This window comes from Malus sylvestris, chromosome 16 (genome assembly GCF_916048215.2).
Source record: "Malus sylvestris chromosome 16, drMalSylv7.2, whole genome shotgun sequence".
NCBI lineage: Eukaryota > Viridiplantae > Streptophyta > Magnoliopsida > Rosales > Rosaceae > Malus > Malus sylvestris.
Genome location: NC_062275.1, coordinates 6,590,217 through 6,609,209, shown reverse-complemented (window position 1 = coordinate 6,609,209; position 18,993 = coordinate 6,590,217). Strand labels below are relative to the sequence as shown.

The 18,993-nt window shown below is 37.3% G+C and overlaps 3 protein-coding genes across 4 annotated transcripts; 1 reads left to right on the top strand and 2 right to left on the bottom strand.

Moving 5' to 3' along the window:
• The first annotated feature begins 5,902 nt into the window (after positions 1-5,902).
• On the top strand, positions 5,903-7,559 carry LOC126607991 (uncharacterized). Its single transcript, XM_050275728.1, has one exon. It carries the CDS (start codon positions 6,218-6,220, stop codon positions 7,148-7,150), a length of 933 nt encoding a protein of 310 aa, XP_050131685.1. The 5' UTR covers positions 5,903-6,217; the 3' UTR covers positions 7,151-7,559.
• Positions 7,560-8,107: 548 nt separating this feature from the next.
• Positions 8,108-12,087, bottom strand: LOC126607856 (GDSL esterase/lipase At3g26430-like). Its single transcript, XM_050275562.1, is given in 8 exon segments — positions 8,108-8,538; positions 8,704-8,974; positions 9,163-9,332; positions 9,448-9,657; positions 10,599-11,062; positions 11,333-11,556; positions 11,828-11,868; positions 11,871-12,087. Coding segments are annotated over 8 exon segments (1,842 nt in total). The 5' UTR covers positions 12,073-12,087; the 3' UTR covers positions 8,108-8,278.
• A 76-nt stretch (positions 12,088-12,163) lies between these two features.
• LOC126607989 (GDSL esterase/lipase At3g26430-like) lies at positions 12,164-15,413 on the bottom strand. 2 transcript variants are annotated; one of them, XM_050275724.1, is made up of 5 exons: positions 15,158-15,413; positions 13,341-13,565; positions 12,991-13,160; positions 12,633-12,903; positions 12,164-12,534 (listed from the first exon to the last, which is right to left on the bottom strand). In XM_050275724.1, exons 1-5 carry the CDS (start codon positions 15,396-15,398, stop codon positions 12,260-12,262), a joined length of 1,182 nt encoding a protein of 393 aa, XP_050131681.1. In that variant the 5' UTR covers positions 15,399-15,413; the 3' UTR covers positions 12,164-12,259. The 2 variants fall into 2 exon arrangements, with proteins under 2 accessions (XP_050131681.1, XP_050131683.1); XM_050275726.1 differs by having other exon boundaries at positions 13,356-13,565.
• Between the last annotated feature and the right edge of the window lie 3,580 nt (positions 15,414-18,993).

Genomic DNA, 18,993 nt, shown 5'->3' with positions numbered 1-18,993 from the left:
ACTTATTTTCAAAACTTTAATTAGAGTTTTGACCATAATCAGACTCCTCAGGCCTTAACGGGTAGCCCAACTTATACTTATTTAATTTTTTTTATTATATTAAATTTCTTTTGCTGCTTTTGATGCTTTTGCTTTTCGACTTTTTTCTTGTTTTTAGCCTAATGGTGGGTTTTTCGGTTCTTCGTTTTAATTTTTTTGAAGAAATTTGTGGGAAGGATGCCAAAGTCAATTACCAATTGCCCGTGTCATTGAAGTCCGGCCAAATAAAATGTATGACTACAATTTTATAGGAAAATATAGGGGCTTGATTTCTGTACAATTTTCTCTTTACACAAATTTATAGAAAAAAAAAACGTTTGTACAAATCATTTAAAAGATAGTAGAATAAATTACTACCAAAACTTAAATTATTGTATCATTTTTTTGAGTGAAACTTAGTACAATATTTTTGGTACAAAAAATAATTTGTTATATATAGGTGAAATAGTAAAGTCAAAATAATAATGGAAAACTAAGAAAAACATTATCTGTCACATCTCCGGCTCAACTCCGTCGTAGCACGATATTGTCCGTTTTGGGTCCCGACCACGCCCTCACGGTTTTGTTTTTGGGAACTCACACGAGAACTTCTCATTTGATCACCCATCATGGAATTGCTCTCGTGCGAACTCACTTAATTTCGGAGTTCCGATGGAACCCGGGATGTGGTGCAAGTGTGCTGACAAAGACGTCGGGCTCTTAAAGGGGGGGTGGATTGTGACATCTCACATCGTCTAGGATAGTGGATCCTCTATGCCTTATATGTACTGAGAAGTTCTCGTATGAGTTCCCAGAAACAAAACTGTGAGAGCATGGTCGGGGCCCAAAACGAACAATATCGTGATACGGTAGAGTCGAGCACAGGATGTGACATTATCTAACTTAACAGATTATGTAGATTATGCACAATATCTAGCTAACTTCATCTTTAAAAGAAACTCTACGGTAAATATGGTAAAATGTGGTAAAATGACTGAAAGTACTTTTAATTAAAGTGCTTTTGTGATTTTAAAAGCACTATAAGAGCATTTTAGAGGAAGCATTAGTTATATGTTTCTTGCATAAAACACTTCAAATGTTTTTTCATGATTCACTTGCATTTTTACTAAAGATTTCAAAATCGATTTATCAAAAATGATTTCAGTCATTTTAAATGCACTTATAAGCACAATAGCTACAACCTCTTGTCACGGAAGAGTCTTTGTAATTGACTTTTTAATTGAAATTTATAGTGGCTATCCACATAAGATAAGAATATAATAGCATTTTGTTTCCACCTTTGTCTTTCCCTCCAATGGTATTCATAATTATTAATTAGAGAATTTTTTTTAAACCAATTCAAAAGATAATAATTGAAGGGAGTCAGCATTCTTTCGGAGATACGCTTGACAAAGGCAATTTCTAAATTTTCTATCAGGCTGCCTGAATCGTTGACTATTCATGGATTGACGTACATCGGACGGTACATAGGATTCAATGAAGCGTGGGAAGCAATCACGGACCATCCCTTTGATTGACTTTGAAATTTGACCCGGCCCGATAATAAGGGCTCTATGTCCCACGGCTACCCCGCAATTAACGTTGAGGGGGCAGGCGGCCGGTCCGGAAGGGGCCCACTTCATCTCCACCATCTCCGTGCTTACACGTGGTACCATGATACTATGTAGGTGGGACCAACAATGTCATGTTCCCAAATACTGTGCTAGAATCCAGGTCACGCTTGGATCGACATGTCGTATAAACATGTACACATGTCATCAAAGTTTGCCCACTTGATACTTCCAACTGACGTTTTGGTTTGATACCTTTTTTTTTTTTTAAACCAAAAAAGAAATTAATCGGTAGTTTTGTCACGACAGCCTATCATTTCAAAAGATCAGAAATCAAGTAATATTACTTATGCGGATATAAACAAATTAATGTGAGAAATACACTGCCATGCTTGCTTGCAAAGTAGATAAATTGTAATGGGTCAATAACAATGTTGTGAGAAAAGTCTCATTCTTTGAAATTGAGATAAGGAAAGGGGGAATTTGAGTGGCCACCTATATGATTGTGACATCATTGCCATACATCCTTTCTCATAATTTATTTGAGGTTGTTCTAGGAATGAAATTAGTACACTGGAAAAAAGTGTTAAACTAATCACAAGATCGTTAATAGGAAACACGATGGTAAGGCTACACTTAGACATAGTTGAGTCATAAGCTGCACGAACAAAAAATCGTGTTACGGTTTCATGTACTTGTGTTCGGAGGTAGATTGTCTGCATTTCTGTTTGGATGTCCTCCTTATCCCCTCCTATTTGTGCGGTCACGGTTAAGCCACATCAAAATTTTATATTAATTTATTTTATAGATATAATAAGACAAAAGGTAATAAAAATATAAAATGTTGACGTGACTTAATCGTGACTGCACAAATAGAAGAAGATGAAAAAAAAAAAAAAGCACCCAAATAGAAGGACAAACAATCTGCCTCCCTTGTGTTTTGTCTCTCTCATACTTAAAGTAAGTGGCATATTCCAACTATTATTACTTCTCTTTGTGTAAAAGAAAAAGCAATAAAAAAAGCAACAAATCAAATCTGCCAAACCCAAGCTCTGGGAATGGCTTTGACGTGTTAAGATGTTGGGCAGGTGTGCATTAGTGTGGGGGTCTGGTCTAGTGTTTTTTTTTCAACTATTGTTTGGTAAATGTTTACATCTTTTGTCATAAACAAGTCCTGTGTATTCAATTAGGATGTTGAAATTTTTTATTTTTAATTTTTACAAAGGATAATACTATTTACACACCATTTTTAACTTTGGCGGTCGGATCCAATGCATTACAAATGATTAATGAACCAAAACTAATAAGGGTGACTGAAAAGTAAAAAATGATGTGTGAATAGCACTACCTTTTACAAATTCCGGGGGGGGGGTACCAAATTAGAATTTTAAGTGATTATCTAAAAATTTATGTGTATTCAATCAGAATTTTAAATGAGTTAATAACCTTTTAAGTATGTGTATTCAATTAGAAATTAATTTTAAAGGATTTTAAAAATATGTGAATTAGAGAATTGAAGAGATTTCATAATTTATTTTAAGCATTATTAAATCTCACATCTCCCTTGAGAATTTGAGGGAATTCACTCAAAGTTTTACATAGAATTTTTAAAAGGCTAAATCGCAAAAATGGTCCCTGAGATTTGCATGACTCCTCATTTTGGTCCCTGAGATTTCAAATCAATAGAAGCGGTCCATGAGATTGTCCACCATCCATCATTTTCGTCCTTCCGTTAAGTGTCCCGGAGCTCTTGGCCGGAAGTTTGGGCAATTTTCAAAGCTTCGTAACTCAATTGTTTCTTAACCAAATTCGACCCATAATATATCAAAATGAAGATAGGAAAATGTAGAATAAGATTATACCTATTTGGAAGTTCAATGGTTGCAGGAGATGGTCATAAAATAGCCTCCAAGTTGACTGGTCCGAGGAAAAATTTGAAAACTCGTCGAAAACTGGGTAAATTTTAAATATTCATAACTTCTTCAATACTCAACGAAATCAAGTGATTCAAAAATGAAAAATCATACTTCTCAATGAGATGAAGAGAATGATACCTTTTTTTTTATGGCTAACTCATCGTGGTTTGGTCGAAAAACGCCTCGAAAGTGGCTAACTTAAGACCAAGACAGCCACTTTTGAGCCGCTTTCCGGCCAAACTATGATGATTTAGCCACTAAAAAAGATACCATTCTCTTTGTCTCATCGAGAAGTATAATTTTCGTTTTTGAATCACTTGATTTCATTGAGTATTGAAAAAGTTATGAAGGTTTAAAGTTTACCCAGTTTCCAGCGAGTTTTCCAGTTTTTCCTTGAACCAGTCAACTTTGAGTCTATTTTCCGGCTATCTCTGGCAACCATTGGGCTTCCAAATAGGTATAATCTTATTTTACACTTTCCTATCTTCATTTTGATATATTATGGGTCAAATTTGGTTAAAAACGATTGAGTTACGAAGCTTTGAAAATTGCCCAAACTTTCAGCTAAAAGCTCCGGGACACTTAACGGAGTTTTTAACGGAAAGACAAAAATAATGGATGGTGGACAATCTCAGGGACCACTTCTATTGATTTGAAATCTCAGGGACCAAAGTGATGTGTTATACAAATCTCAGAGACCATTTTCACGATTTAGCCTTTTTAAAAATCAATTAAACCCTATCAAAATCGATGGATTTATAAATCTATTAAAATTCTTCAAAATTCTAATTGAATTGACCCTCCGTAGACTACTCTATCCCTTTTTACCTTTTTATTATTTTTTTAATTCTCCTGGTTTTGGTCAGAATTTAATTTTGTAAAAGCCCAAAAGGCACAGAACAAAACAGGGCCCAAACACATTAAATCTAATCAATCATTAAAACATGAAATCTTAAACTATTCAATCCTTAAAACTTGCATCCAAACCTGAACCATATGACCAAAACTTTCATTATAATATATGCGTAACTCCACCTAAAGGACTGCATAATAATAATGGGCAAATTCGATTTCGAAATGACATTATCTGTCATATAACATGAAATCATGTCTGTTATTTCATCCAGACGACTGATCCATATATGCATGCTGCTTTCCATAGCACGTTTGACCATTTTCAAAAGAAATACTAAATTAAAAGTGATGGCTTATGTCATTTTAATTGAGCACTCTCGATTAAAATGCTCAGTTGATATATAATTGCATGAATTATTTCTTGATTTTTCTATTTGATTTAAAATAGCAATTAGACCCTAAGTTTTCCAACAGGTTCTCCTACAGCAACTTGCAAAGATTTTCCAAGTTCATTCAGTTCGATCACGCGCTGCTGGTTTTTCAGCAAGATGTCTTACAGCTTCAACCAAATCTACCAGTATATCAGAAACATTGCATGGTCTTCCTGAAAGCATCCTTGAGTTGCTGAAGGTTATCCTTCATATGATCGCCTTGCACCCGTATACTTCATCAATTTCATAAGAAATCTACATAAGCATATTATTCCAGAAAGCTAGCTATAGAGAAAGCTGTGCAGGTACCATAGCTATATGTTAGATTCTTTAACTGCAAGTCTGCAAGTAACAGGAAGTCGCTTTCTCTCTTTCCAAAAGCTCAATGATAGCGCTCGTGGACCACCATTATTTCGTCAGTGCTTCTTGCTCACCTTTGATGTATATGTTGTGTGCGCGCGTGAGCGACTGTAATTGCCCTACTGAACATAAGTCGTGATAAATGAAGCTTCAGTAATCGATCAAACTGACCCTTGTGAAAGGTAACAATCGATTCATTTAATCTGTTGCTTTGTCTTAATTGTATCACAGAAATGTTATTCTTTCCATTTCACCAAATTTTCTATATACAGACTGTAAATCTCCCCGCCCGCCATAATCCCTTGGAGCTCGTTTAATAACCATTTCAGCTTCTTCGAGAGTGGTGGAGACTCTGAGTTGGAGCAAAGCAGATTCCTCTCATCTTTCTGCAGCTGCCACCCAGGATTCCTGCTATCTACTCACTTCCCCACACACAACTCACTCCCTACCGTTCAATCCTGGAGTAAAAAAAGATGTAGTAAAACAGTAGAAATTTTAATTAGAACACGTAAACCATGTGGAAACATAATTACCGACATCGTTAATCCAAAATATTTAATATTTAATCTAAATTAGTCTCCCTTACCCCACCCATATGCCCTCCCTAACATTAACCTGTTGGAGTTGTTTATTTTTCTGGTACGGTGTCACATGAACTTCGTACGTGATGGAAAAGGTGCTCGTTTGCTTTTTTCCATGCATGAAAAAGATATATTTTATTGAGATCGAACTTATCCTCCTTACCCAAACCACTTCCAAGACGAAATAAAGTAGGTTTTGTTATAAACAGAAAGCCAGTAAAAGATAGGAAAAAAGCTCGCATAGTTTACATGAAACGTAAGCATTTTACGTTTTAAGTTTAGTGCAGAGTATCGCTTGTACTATCATAATATAAACTGTTTACTCTCGGGCTCGCTTCTCTCTTCCTCTAAGTCTGCCAGTTTGGGTTGGATGCCATGCTGTAAGAAAACCTGCGAAATTCTTTCCGGGAGGATCTTAGCTAATCGAACGCATTCCTCTTTCGTTCGTTAAATCAATTGGTTTTCTTACATTTCGTTGAGTTACCATGCACGATTCAATTGGAATTCCGGCCTGCTTCACAGCCGGCACTCCAAGGCCGGCCGACGATCCAACCCCAACCGGCGTGATCAGGTCGGGGCAGAGCGTGTTCATGTCAGTGTACAGCACAAAGATAGCCGGCCGGTGCCGGCTGATCACCGTCACCTGGTGCAAGAATCTGTTACTCCACGGCCTCTCTGTTTCGGTGCAAGGCCAGAACAGAGACGAAGAGTACCGGTGCAAAGTTGAGCTCAAGCCGTGGTACTTCTGGCGCAAGCAAGGCTCCAAGCAATTCACGGTGGACGGCATCACCGTGGACGTCGTCTGGGACCTCAAGGCCGCCAAATTCAACGGCGAAACGGAGCCACAATCGGACTACTACGTCGCCATTGTCTGCGAAGAGGAGGTGGTTTTGCTCGTTGGCGATCAGAAAAAAGACGCATTCAGAAAAACTGGCTGCCGGCCGTCGCTCATAGAGCCGATTCTGGTTTCGAGGAGGGAGCATTTGTTCGGGAAGAGGAAGTTTTCGACACGAATCAAGTTTCACGAGAAGGAGAATTTCCATGAGATTTTGATCGAGTGCAGCAACGGCTCAGATGGGTCTGATCCGGAGTTGGAGATAAAGATTGATGGGATCCAAGCCGTTCGTGTGAAGCGGCTTCACTGGAAGTTCAGAGGCAATGATTGTGTTGATGTGAACAGAAACAGAGTTGAAGTTTTCTGGGATGTTCATGATTGGCTGTTTTGCTCCGGTCCGAGGCACGGAATGTTTATATTTAAGCCGGTGTCGGCGGAGCATACGGCTGAGCCCCCGTCGCTTTCGGCCGTTGACCAATCTTTGACCGAAAAGGTAGGTTCTGGTGTGGTAGTCGAGCATGATAACGCGGGTGGGGCATCCTCTGTGTTTTCTTTATTTGTCTATGCGTGGAGGGTGGAATGAGGTGATTAGCGGCATGATTGGATTAAGTTAAGCAAAGTGATTAAGGATAAATGTGGGTGATTAAGGGTCCACGTTGATGCAGATTAAGAGTGAGATTTCGAGATATGATGTGAATTATGAAGAGGTGGGGCCAAGTGGTTTGGGAGTTTTTGCTACAGCTGGAATTGAGTAACATGGAACATGGTTGGACAAGGACACATTGGATCACTGTCCCATAATCCTCCAAGTCCTATTTATCCAATTACCTATTTATGACGTATATTTGGATCATATATTTGTTTTTCTTTTTGTACTTAGTTTTATTATTGGTTTTTTAGTATAATTTTTTCTGATGGTTTGTGTGAGAGTCAAATTCGTTTGTACGACAGTCGAATTTGATTATGAGATAACTGTGTTTGTATCACTTAAATTTCATGGTCTAGTCGAACGTTAGGCAGATACTTAGTGCCAAGGCGTCTAAGTGGAATAGATGCGATTTTTTTAATTTTAGTTAAATTTACTATAAAGTACCTCTTTCTTTATAGTAAATAATATCGTTTGTTAAAAAAATATGTATTTATATTAATTGTATTGGGTTACAAAAATTGTAAAATAGAATGACAAATAAATTATAAAGTACTATAACATATTAAAAACATTGAGAACAAATATATAATTAATGTACATCTAAGTATTTAACAAGTTACTTACAATTTATTAAAACTAAAATAAAAATAAAATGATGTATTTTCTATCTTTATAAGAGTCGCAATCTAAACGGTACATTTATCCACAACCTTCGGATATAAAGTAATATTCGTATCCAAGGATCTGACCGTTCAATCTTCTGAAAAGTGCAAGTACCAAAGTGAAAACGAAGAAACATATAAAAATCTAGGGTTGGCCCACAACAGCATGCCAACCACGTGACATGCATGCAAACCTCTAAAACGACAGGAACATAAATCCCCGAGGGCATGGATGATGATGGGCCTCTTTGGTGGCCCATCCACTTTTGTTTGATATTCCTCTTCGGCAAAAAAACAAGCCCAATAATACATTCCAAGTGAAAAGTCTGTTTGGGTAAAAGCAAAAGGAAAAAAACACCCACAGAACACAAGTGCGAGTTTAGTGATTCAGCGGTCCCTTCTAACCGCAACGACAGGCCGTTTTCAAAGGGTTTGGTGGGTCCGAAAAGGAGCCGTTCACAATTTGTTGGAATATCCACTTGTTGGCTGCCTCCGTGAAGTGGGTCCCGTCCCAGTTGATCCGAACCGTTGGATCATCGCATGATTTGGCTATCAACGTCTCCGTGCCGTTGATCATTTTCTTGGCCCCGCACTTTGCGTACCGGTCGAAGTTATATTTACCACCGTGACCGCAACACGCGATGAGGGGATTCTCAAAACCTACATATTCAAAATTGTGAATTTTTTTTACTAAGCATCAGTGTATAAAATACATTACTCAGCTGGACGGCCAAATTTTATATGAAATCAAATGGCAATGTGAGTAATACATTGATGCATCGTAGAACTTCTTCTTTCAATCACATAAACGAAGTGAGGCGTTACCATATTTTTTGGCTTGGGTGATGAGGGTGTACTTTACTGAGTAGACATCCACATAGGTGATTGCAGCCAACGGAAGATCTTTCTTGAGTTGAACCACAGCTTCCTTTAATCTTTGATTGAAACATTTGGCCACCTCATCGATCTGATCTGCACACCCATATTTATTTATTTGGGCTGGATCAGTGACGAACCGGACCAAAACATAAGGGAGGCAGCCCAATGGGCCTGTGTTATGTATCCAAAACGATCTTCCTCCTTGACTATATACACTCTGTAAAAAGAATAATGTCAAATTGTAAGTAGAGTTAACATCAGCCGTTCACACGCACGTGAACCATTTCTAATCATTGATAGATTGTAGGTCTCATATGCATTTACTATCAACTCATCTCGTGCGCGTGAGCTACTGACGGTGAGAATATAAAGAAAACATGAAATGAAAACAAAAGGAAGATCAACCTTGATGGCATTTGAGAGCTGGGTGAGTACATATGGAAGATATGCCTTGACTTGTGCTGCGGTCCAATTGAGTTTGTAGCCAGCAGTGATATCATTTTGGCCGATGTCAAAGGTATATAGGGCTTGAGAAAAGTACTCTTCCTTCGGCAGCGATTTCTCGAATAATTCGCCTATGTCAAAGGTAGATATTCTATATAGTACGTTAAATATGTATTGCTGAATTTAACGGTCAGACGAAGGCTCGAGAAGTAAAAGGAATTCAAGGCTGGTAGAGGAGTAACCAACCTTTTGTGCGATAAATTTGGGATCGTGTGCGGAAGTCGGAGAATTGAAGAAGCTGCACGTCTAATGAGATGGGACTCGCCCCACCTTGGGAAATGGTTGTGTTTGGAGGTATAACGGTTGATCCAGCTGTGGCAAAATTGGCTCCATGGCTGAAGTTTGATCCCATCGAGTCAAGAAATGCGCTCAGATGAGGCAACCCCAAGCTTTCCGCTTTCAAACAACAACAGCAAGAAAATAACATCTTAATTAGTATAATTTGGACATGTAAATAAAACTAAATTCATGTGTCGGGTCACAAGTACAGCGGTGTCTTGATTGTGTTATTAGTAAGACACATTCTACATATAAGATCTTTTTGTATTTTATCTTGTTTGATCTCGCACGGTCTCCCCCTATTGTATAAGCTACCCTCGTAAATTGTCACGCAACAAGGAGACCCAAACCCAAAAATTGTCACGCAACAACAAGACCTAAACCCAAAGAATTTGGGTTTTGACCCAATGGGGGAGCCACCTCTTTTTAAAAAAAAGGCATAGCACATTGATGTGATGGCCAAAAGTTTGGCTCCTCATGTCCAACGTCCAGATCAAAATTCTAGTTTTAGGGTAATTTTTGAAATTGATCTAATGATCCAGATTTTTTTTTTTCAAATCCGAAGATAAACACATCTAATAGCCAAAATTTAAATCCAAAACGGTCAAAATAAGAAAATGAATTTTTAAAAAAACACAAAATTTTAATGTATATTGAAGTTTGGCTGGTTGGTATGATTTGTTCGGTTTTAAAAATTTTGTTGGAATATAATTTTTTTTCTAGGTTAAAACATTCGTAAAACTAAATTAAGATAGCTAACTCAAAGTTACCAAAAAAAAAAAAACTTATTGAAAAAAAATTAAGGTTAAAACCATTCTACAGTAATTAAAACATTTTAGGTCATAAAATTTAAATTTGAATGGTTGGTGACATTCACTATCCAAAGATCTAATTGAGACAATTGAGATCGATGCATGTGACATTTTCACATTAATTATTATAGTCCTCAAGTGAAACAAACATTATAGCAAAGGAAAACGGAGAGATTAAAGTTTCCGATTGAGAATCTAATCATAACATCATAGCTGGCAAACAGAAAGAAGTTGCAGAAGCAGTACCTATGAAATCGATTACAAGACGGCCGTCGGAGAAACGGCCGGACGGGACGTGAAAGTAGGTCTCTCCGTTGGGGTAAGGGGCTTGTCCGAATGCTGCAGATAAACCCCCGGTGTCCGAGTTCGAATCTCCGAAATTGAATATGGCCGGAAAAGAGCATGGCCCTGTGCAAATGCCGGGACTCGGAAGCAGTGTTGCCCAAATTACAAGGCCGAAGAGAACATGATGTTTTAAGAAAACAAATTCCATGTGTTGAGTGCATAGAGAGAGACTCAAGGGGAGAAGTGTAGACAAGTAGACGGCCTTGTTTTTATAGAGAGACGACGAAAGAGGGTCTTTCTTTATCTTTTTCTTGCTAACCGCATTGACCACTTTGATAGCATGGTCTTGGAAAAAATAATTTAAAAAGAAAGATAGTACTTGCATGTATATGAGTTCATTTGTTTGATAGATATTGATGATTAAACGATTTTAATTTCATTGATCTTTTGTACTGGTGATCCTTAAATTATGACTAAGAAAATTGATGTTTTCAGTTATGATCAATGTCAAACGTGTACAAAGCGCGAGAGATAAGATATTTTGCTTTAGGCATTAGCTGTTCAAATACCCCACCTACATTGAAGTTTTTAAGATCGAAGTATGAACAATATTGGCTTGACAGTCGACACATTTGCTATTTAAAAGACTACAATTAGCTGCACTAGAGAAAACTAGATATTAATCCAAGTAGTACTACGAACCTCGACTACGAACGATTTGGGATCTCGAAGGAAAATCGTAGAACTGGTCGTATTGGACGTCCAAGGAGATTGGACTAATTCCAATTTGACGAAGAGTTGTGTTCGGGGGTCTTACGGTTGGGGATGACGTTGCAAAGTTGGTTCCATGAGTGAAGTTGCTGCCCATTGAATCAAGATATGCACTAAGAAATGGAAATCCGAGGCTTTTAGCTGAAAACAAAACATTCAATTGAGCGTTAAATATCAGATAATTTTTCTCGAGCAATTATTTAGAGGCGTTACTAATCCACGTGTTATAATGTAGATCGTTTTCGATCACATGCCATGGCGGAAACTAAAAATAAAATAAAATAAACAGTAAAAAAGTCAATGAGCTGTATGTCCGTTGAGGTTAGAGTTTTAGGTAATAACTACCAGTCCAGTAGTCTACCATACTTCACAAGCTAAATGGATGAGAAGATGGCAAATGGAGTGTACCTATGAAATCAATCAATGACAAGGAGGCCATCGCAATAACGACCGGCCGGTGGTGAAAATAAGACTGACCATGAGGCGGACCCGCCTGGCCGAAAACTGCAGAGAAGCCACTGGTGTCGGAGTTTGAGTCACCGAAGTTGAAAATAGCCGGAAACTTGCATGAAGTCGAGGCCAAAACCAATGATACCGGTGCCAAGCTCGACGTGAGCGACACCAAAATTGTCACAACTAGTATTCTTGAGGAATGTGATTCCATAGGGAATGCATATACACAGAGACTGAAGGAGAAAGCGGATGAAAAAATGAATTTAAAGACTTTGGAGAGACATTAGGTCACCACTTGGTCCTTAATCCAACCAAAAATGAAGATTAAATTAACAAAAGATTCTGATGACATTATTTTATTTGAATTTTAGAAAAAAAGATAGCATCAGATCTGAATTCTAATGAGGTTGCTGCTGCTTTCCATGGCAAGCAAATTTCAATGGAGTTGGTGGGTCTGAGAGTGAACCATCTACAATCTGATCGAAGACTCTCTTGTTAGCAGCCTCAGTGAAATGCACACCATCCCAATTCACCCAAAGTGATGGGTCTTGGCATGCCTTTCCCACTAACACATCTTTTCCATGAACCCTAATCTTTCCTCCACATCCAATGTGCTTGTTGAAGTTGTACTTCCCACCATGACCACAACATGCTCTTATCGGTTGCTTGAATCCTGCGACATTTTGTATTACATGTCAGCAAACCGTCGAAGAATACAAAACACCACATCATAAACTTGACAAAAGTGGTTTCAATCTACGAAGGGCTCACCATGCTTTTGTGGTTGGCTAATGAGGGAGTACTTGGCTGAATAAACATCAACATAAGTGATTGCAGCCAATGGTAGTTCTTTTCTTAACTGAACCACAGCTTGTTTCAATCCCCGGTTGAAAAACCGAGCAAGTTTATTGTAAGGCGTGGCGCATCCGGCCTTGTCAAGCTGCGCGGCTGGGATTGGTAAGCGGTCCAATACGTAGGGAAGACAACCAATGGGGCCTGTATTGTGTATCCAAAAGTATCTACCTCCTTGATTGTATACAGACTGCGTGAGTACACATACAAAGCACATCACAACCAAATTAATGACTAATTAAATCCAAACTTAGGCACAGTTTGAATTGCTAATTACCTGAACAATGCTGTTAAACTGGTTTAGCACATCAGGAACGTATGCCTTGACTTGGGTAATGGACATGTTCAAGAACAAACCGGATGTTAAATCATTCTGGCCAATATCAAATGTGTATAAAGCACGAGAGAAATCTTCTGCTTTAGGCATTAGCTGTTCAAAAACTCCACCTGCATTGCAACTGATCTTCTGGTTTAGCCTACATTGATACAAGTTTTCTCACCGAATAAACTGTGTAGATGTGCGTAAGGACACTGCTCGGTTTCCTTACGTGCAAATCATAGTTTGCCACATATGCTAAACGCACAAATGCAACTCGTTAAAATACAGAAAGAAAAGTATATGTACACATGTCAAATTGTGACCTCGACTACGAGCAGTTTGGGATCTTGGTTGAAAATCGTAAAACTCATTGTACTGAACGTCCAAGGATACGGGACTAAACCCGCTCTGGCGAATGGTTGTGTTCTGCGGCTTGATGGTTGAGCCCGCCGTGGCAAAGTTGGCTCCGTGAGTGAAGTTGCTTCCCACAGAATCAAGATATGCGCTCATATACGGTAATTCGAGGCTGTTAGCTGCAAACAGAGCATTCAATCAAAATATTATATTTTTATTATACAATTATATTCTACTTTAAACCGATGAATTTAAGCTCAACCATACAATATGATCAAAATTTTAATCAAACATCAAACTCAAAACAACTATAAACGTCAACGTCGTTCATGTGAGTCGACCAAGTACCGCTAAACTAGGCCCGTAGTACTAATATTACAGATTCAGTCCAATTACTAATTGTCAGATAATCTGATTTGGTTAGATTCTTTTCCTGTATAAAACCATGTGATTTCATGTAAGTTAAAACAGAGGCAGGTTGGCGTTTTTGGTAGCTTCCCACACTGACTCAATTATCTTACCCATATTTACACGTCACACTTTTTTTTAGAAGGTTAGGCAAAAATAGTTTTTCATCAATAATTTATGTTCGAGTCACCCACCATCTCCCAAAGAAAAAAGGACGGTTACAGTGTTACACTCAAAAACCCCCCCGCACATCACGTTATCAAAGAATAATTGGATTGAAATTACAAAACCCTAACAACTTTGTTCGAACTTGAAACATATTTTAACATTAAAAAGGTAACACTAAAGTAAGCGCTACTTTTGCTGCAAGTCACATAAACGTACCGCTATTAAGTTTCCTGAGTTGGGACATAATATTTTATTTCACTCTACAATCAACCTGAGCGTCGGTGGAATACTTCTATTCAAACGATCGACAAACAAGTACATGAAATGAATAATAAAAACTTTAATGAAAAGTTTTCGGTACTATTTATTTTAATGAAAAATTATATGTTTACATTAAAAAGTCAATCATGATACTATTTATTTTACCCTTTATTTTGTTTTTATCGTTAAAATTCAAAGTTTTCAAACTATTTTCATTAGTTTTTCTATGAATAATTGCACGACCAAAAAAAGAAATGAATAGTGTTTACCAAAAAAAAAATTGAATAGTTGAATCGATCATCATGGTAAAAAAAAAAGGAAACTAATGAAAAGGTCTTGAAAACTTTGAGTTTTAATAATAAGGACAAAATAAAGGGTAAAGTGAATAGTACCAGGATTGACTTTTTAGTGTAAAAATGTGGTTTTTCGTTAAAGTGAACAGTACCGGGTGCTTTTCGTTAAAGTTCCCTAAAAAAAATTGAGAGTAAGAACAAAGTTATAAAGACGCTAGTTTGGTTGTGGGTATAAATTTAGCACCTAGGCATTTAGGCAAAGGTTTAAGCGGTTTTTTAATTCAACCAAATTTATTATATAATATATAAATAAATGTATAGTTATACTTAAAAATATATAATTGTATCAGATACATTAATTGTAAAACAGAATGACGTTTAAATTATTAAATACTAGAATATATTAAAAACACTAGAATAAGAATATATTAAAAACACTAGGATAAGCATATAATTATGAGTGTTCATATTGTTATCCAATAAGTCTTTTACATTTTATTAAAAAGAATAACACACAAAAAAAGTTATTTAGTTTCTATCAAAGTGTAACTCGTAATTTAGGAGGTTGAGGCAAGTGTCTAGACATGTTTAAGCGGGACGTTTTAGAACACTGGAAGAAGATGAAAAATGTAGTAAAGTACCTATAAAATCAATGACAAGACGGCCATCGCAGTAACGGCCGGCGGGGCTATGGAAGTAGGACTCTCCGTGAGGCAAACGCGCCTGGCCGAAGAGCGCAGACAAGCCGCCTGTGTCAGAGTTTGAGTCGCCGAAGTTGAATATGGCTGGAAATTTGCATGGAGACGATGAGGCTGCCAAGCTCACTGATAGAAACATTAACATAGCAATTGCAACTAGTAGTTTTGAGAACTGTGATTTCATATTGTCTGTCTGAGGAAACAAAGAAGAAGAGAAAGAGAAGACAATCACTTATCTCGCTGAAATCGGCTTTTGGCTTTTGGAGCCGAATTTGTCGATTTGTATTTGTTTAGTTTCCCTATAACTCACTTTTGTCAATTTTTGCTGGAAGTGCTCTGGCATTTTTCACGAGGGATCTTTAAATATCGAAGAAACTTGATATGAATCCAATTTTGTGAGTCATTTTAAGATGAGTCCAATCATATTCCATGTTAGTTTTTTTTTCATTTTCATACCAATTTACCGCTAAAATTACTTATAAGTAATCAATATTATCCCTTGATTTTAGGATTAGTAATTGTGATAAGTTTTACCTATTTGAGGTTTAAAGAATCAAATTCTCTTAATGATAGGTTAATTGTTGGAATAAAATTACTTCCTATATATCTCCAAGTGAGGATACGCCTCTTCATTTCTTCTTCATTTATCTATTCTTTATTTTTAGTTTGTTATCTAAAACATTTTTCTTAGTTAGGATTTATCATTTGCCTTGCGAATGTTTCAGTTTTCCTCTTCTCTTTTTAGGCTTCCACTATATATGAAATTTGATTCTATTTGATCAAAGAATGGAGGTTGGTTGGCTTCTTTCATCAAATTGCTTGTTGTGTTCAAATTAGTTAATTTGGTGGTCAAAGTTGGATCTTCATTTGAGTTGTATTTTTACTCAAATTAATTGATTTCATGGCCGATATTTATCTACATGTATCACAAGATTTTGTTATATAACCTACCTCTATTATAGGCATTTTATATTTTTCTATTTTTATTATCTATCTCTATCACAAATTGCTTCTGTATGTTTTCCTATATTACATAGTAATTTATCTTGCTTATAGGTAGGTAAATTGTGTATTTGTATGCCACAGCCCGTCCCGGGATTCTTTATATCGGGGACGTGAAATGACGAAATTACCCTCGACGGGTATTAAGGTATGTGTGTGTGTGACATATTATTTGGACTAAATTCATATATTTCAAGCTTTTGGAAAATTATTAAGTTGGATTAAAAATTGGTTTGTAATTTATGTGGTTAGGGAGTTAGAAAAAAAAAATGGATGGTGATGGTTTGGGATGGACCACACACACACACACCATTCCTTCCCTCTCTCACTCACCCCGTGCCCTCTCTCTCTCCTCCCTCACGGCTCTCTCTTTCTCTCCCTCTTGAAACCGTACGGACGAGGCCAATACCCTTGAACTTTCACGAATCGACGCCAAAAAGGTATGGTTCTTCATCCTTTCGACCTCCTGAGTCGTTTGGTACTAGTTTTAAGACGTGAAACCTTCGAAATCACGTGAAACCCGAACCCCAGTTTTATGTCACTGTTCATGCAATCGTGATATGTTGATTTTCAGGGAATTCTAAGCTTATAGTGAGCTTAGTGAGGTCCCAAGGAAGCTCGGAGTGCTTTTTTTGAAGGTTTTGGACGTCGGGATCATTAGGTTCGAAATTGGCCGGTTTTCTTGGAATTTCTCCGGTGAGATTTTTTAGTTTTTAGAGCCTTAAAGTAGTGTAACGTGAAACTACATGCTTAGGGTTTCATTTTGATATAAAATACGAAGAAAATGGTTGAGAAATGACAAAGAACAAGGAGATCGAAAAATCTCCAGTTTTCCGGCCACCGGAAAAACCAGTTCGGCGAGCCGAGGTAGGAGATGCTCGTGGGGGGCGCGTGGACCCGTGCCTGTCCCGGCGCGTGGGGGAGTGTGCAGCCTCAGAAAATTTTTCTAAAAATTTCTTGACGTCCGTGACGTCGAGTAGGTCGATGTGGTATATTCATATATCCAATTTGAGCACCGTATGAGAAGTTATCACGAATTGTTGGTTATGTGCTTTAATTAACGTTTTTATAGTTGTTTCGCATATAGGTGACACCTATCCCGAGGACGAGCGTATCCAGGGACGTCACGGGGGTTACGACCCATCGACTTACCAGTGAGTGGGCAATTTTGTTTTCCGTATATACCTATATACTATTGATTTTCCCAGAAATTGAATTTATATGAAAGTATGTTTTAAATTGCCATGCATGCATATTGTGAATTATATGAATTGATGTTTGATGCATATATATATGTGAATTGGTGTTGTGGGCGCATATGTGAGTATCATGTGAGTTTTATGTTATTCATACGATTTATTATAATGTGAATTGCGTTGAGAGCTCATAACCCGCACCCTTGGTGTTAGTACTTATATTATTCACCGCACCGCACACTCACCTTGGATCCAAGTAGGTGCATGTCGTACAGACCATGTGAGGGTTCCGACATGCTAGTCGTATAAATCACTATAGGTGGTTCCGACTAGTTGATGACCTTAGATTATGCGCGCAGACGATTGATGAGAGAAGCACTAGAGCGTATTCTTACACATTTCTTATCGTACAGACTACTTTACGTAGTTCCGATTTATGTGCAGAGTAGTGCCGTATAGGTCACCGTGGTGACTCCGGCTGGGTTGGATATTGAGCTATAGAATGAACCATACAGGACCAACGGAGGGGTCTCCGGTTGTTTCATTATATCACATGTTATATTGATGCATCCATAATCTGTCATTAACATTATTGCATGGCATACTTGCTGGATTTTGGTAAAGATTAATGTTTTGAGAGATTTGATCAAATATTATGCTATTATGTTATTTTCTGGGAAAATATACAGGTTTTACAGTGAGGGGTTAGAAATGTTTTAAATGAAATGTTTTGGAAAACTTTGGTTTTACTGACCCACTCAATTTTGTTTTGCGCCCCTCCAGGTTCTAATTAGCAGTTGGTGGCTCACGAGGTTTTCTTCGGCGTTCTGACAGACTTCCTGCATGTAGGACTCACCTGCGGGTGTTGTAATTTAATTATAGTCCTACTTGACTGCACCTAGTATTTATGCTCTGAAATTGTGTACTGCACACTTAAACTCACTCTAACATGCTAGTTGGATATTATTGCTAGTAGTTGGTTTTAATTCCTTCATATTCCCATATTCTTTGCGTCCGCATCGCACTTTTGGTTACGTCACGCTCAGGTGACGGCCATCACGCCTTGATTCTAGGATCGGGGTGTGTCATTGTACCTTTCAGTTCGTTTATCTACCTATTGATTAGATATATTTTCTTCGTTTGATATCTTACTTATAGGTATATGTATATTTACGTATTAGTACCCTTTAATTAGGTTGTATATTTTTGCAACTTAATCTATGATAAAAATATTTTATTTTATTAAAAGGTAAAGAATTTAAACGTTTTTTAAATGCTTAGAAGATTGCAAATGTTTATATATTCAAAATTTGAAAACAAAGGATAAAACAGGTTTAAAAAATAGTTAAGTGGACCTAAATCAGAAATTTCAAAAAATTGGATTAAAGCCAATAATACGTCAATTTTTTGGACCTATATGACTTAATTATTTAATCGCTAAGATTCATCCAGTTAAACTAACTAGAACCCCAAATTGAAATATTCCAATATTGAAATAATAATTAATACTATTATTGAATCCGCAAAACGACTTCGATATCTCTTTTTGAGTTCCTACCCACAAAGTTTTTGTGAATCTGT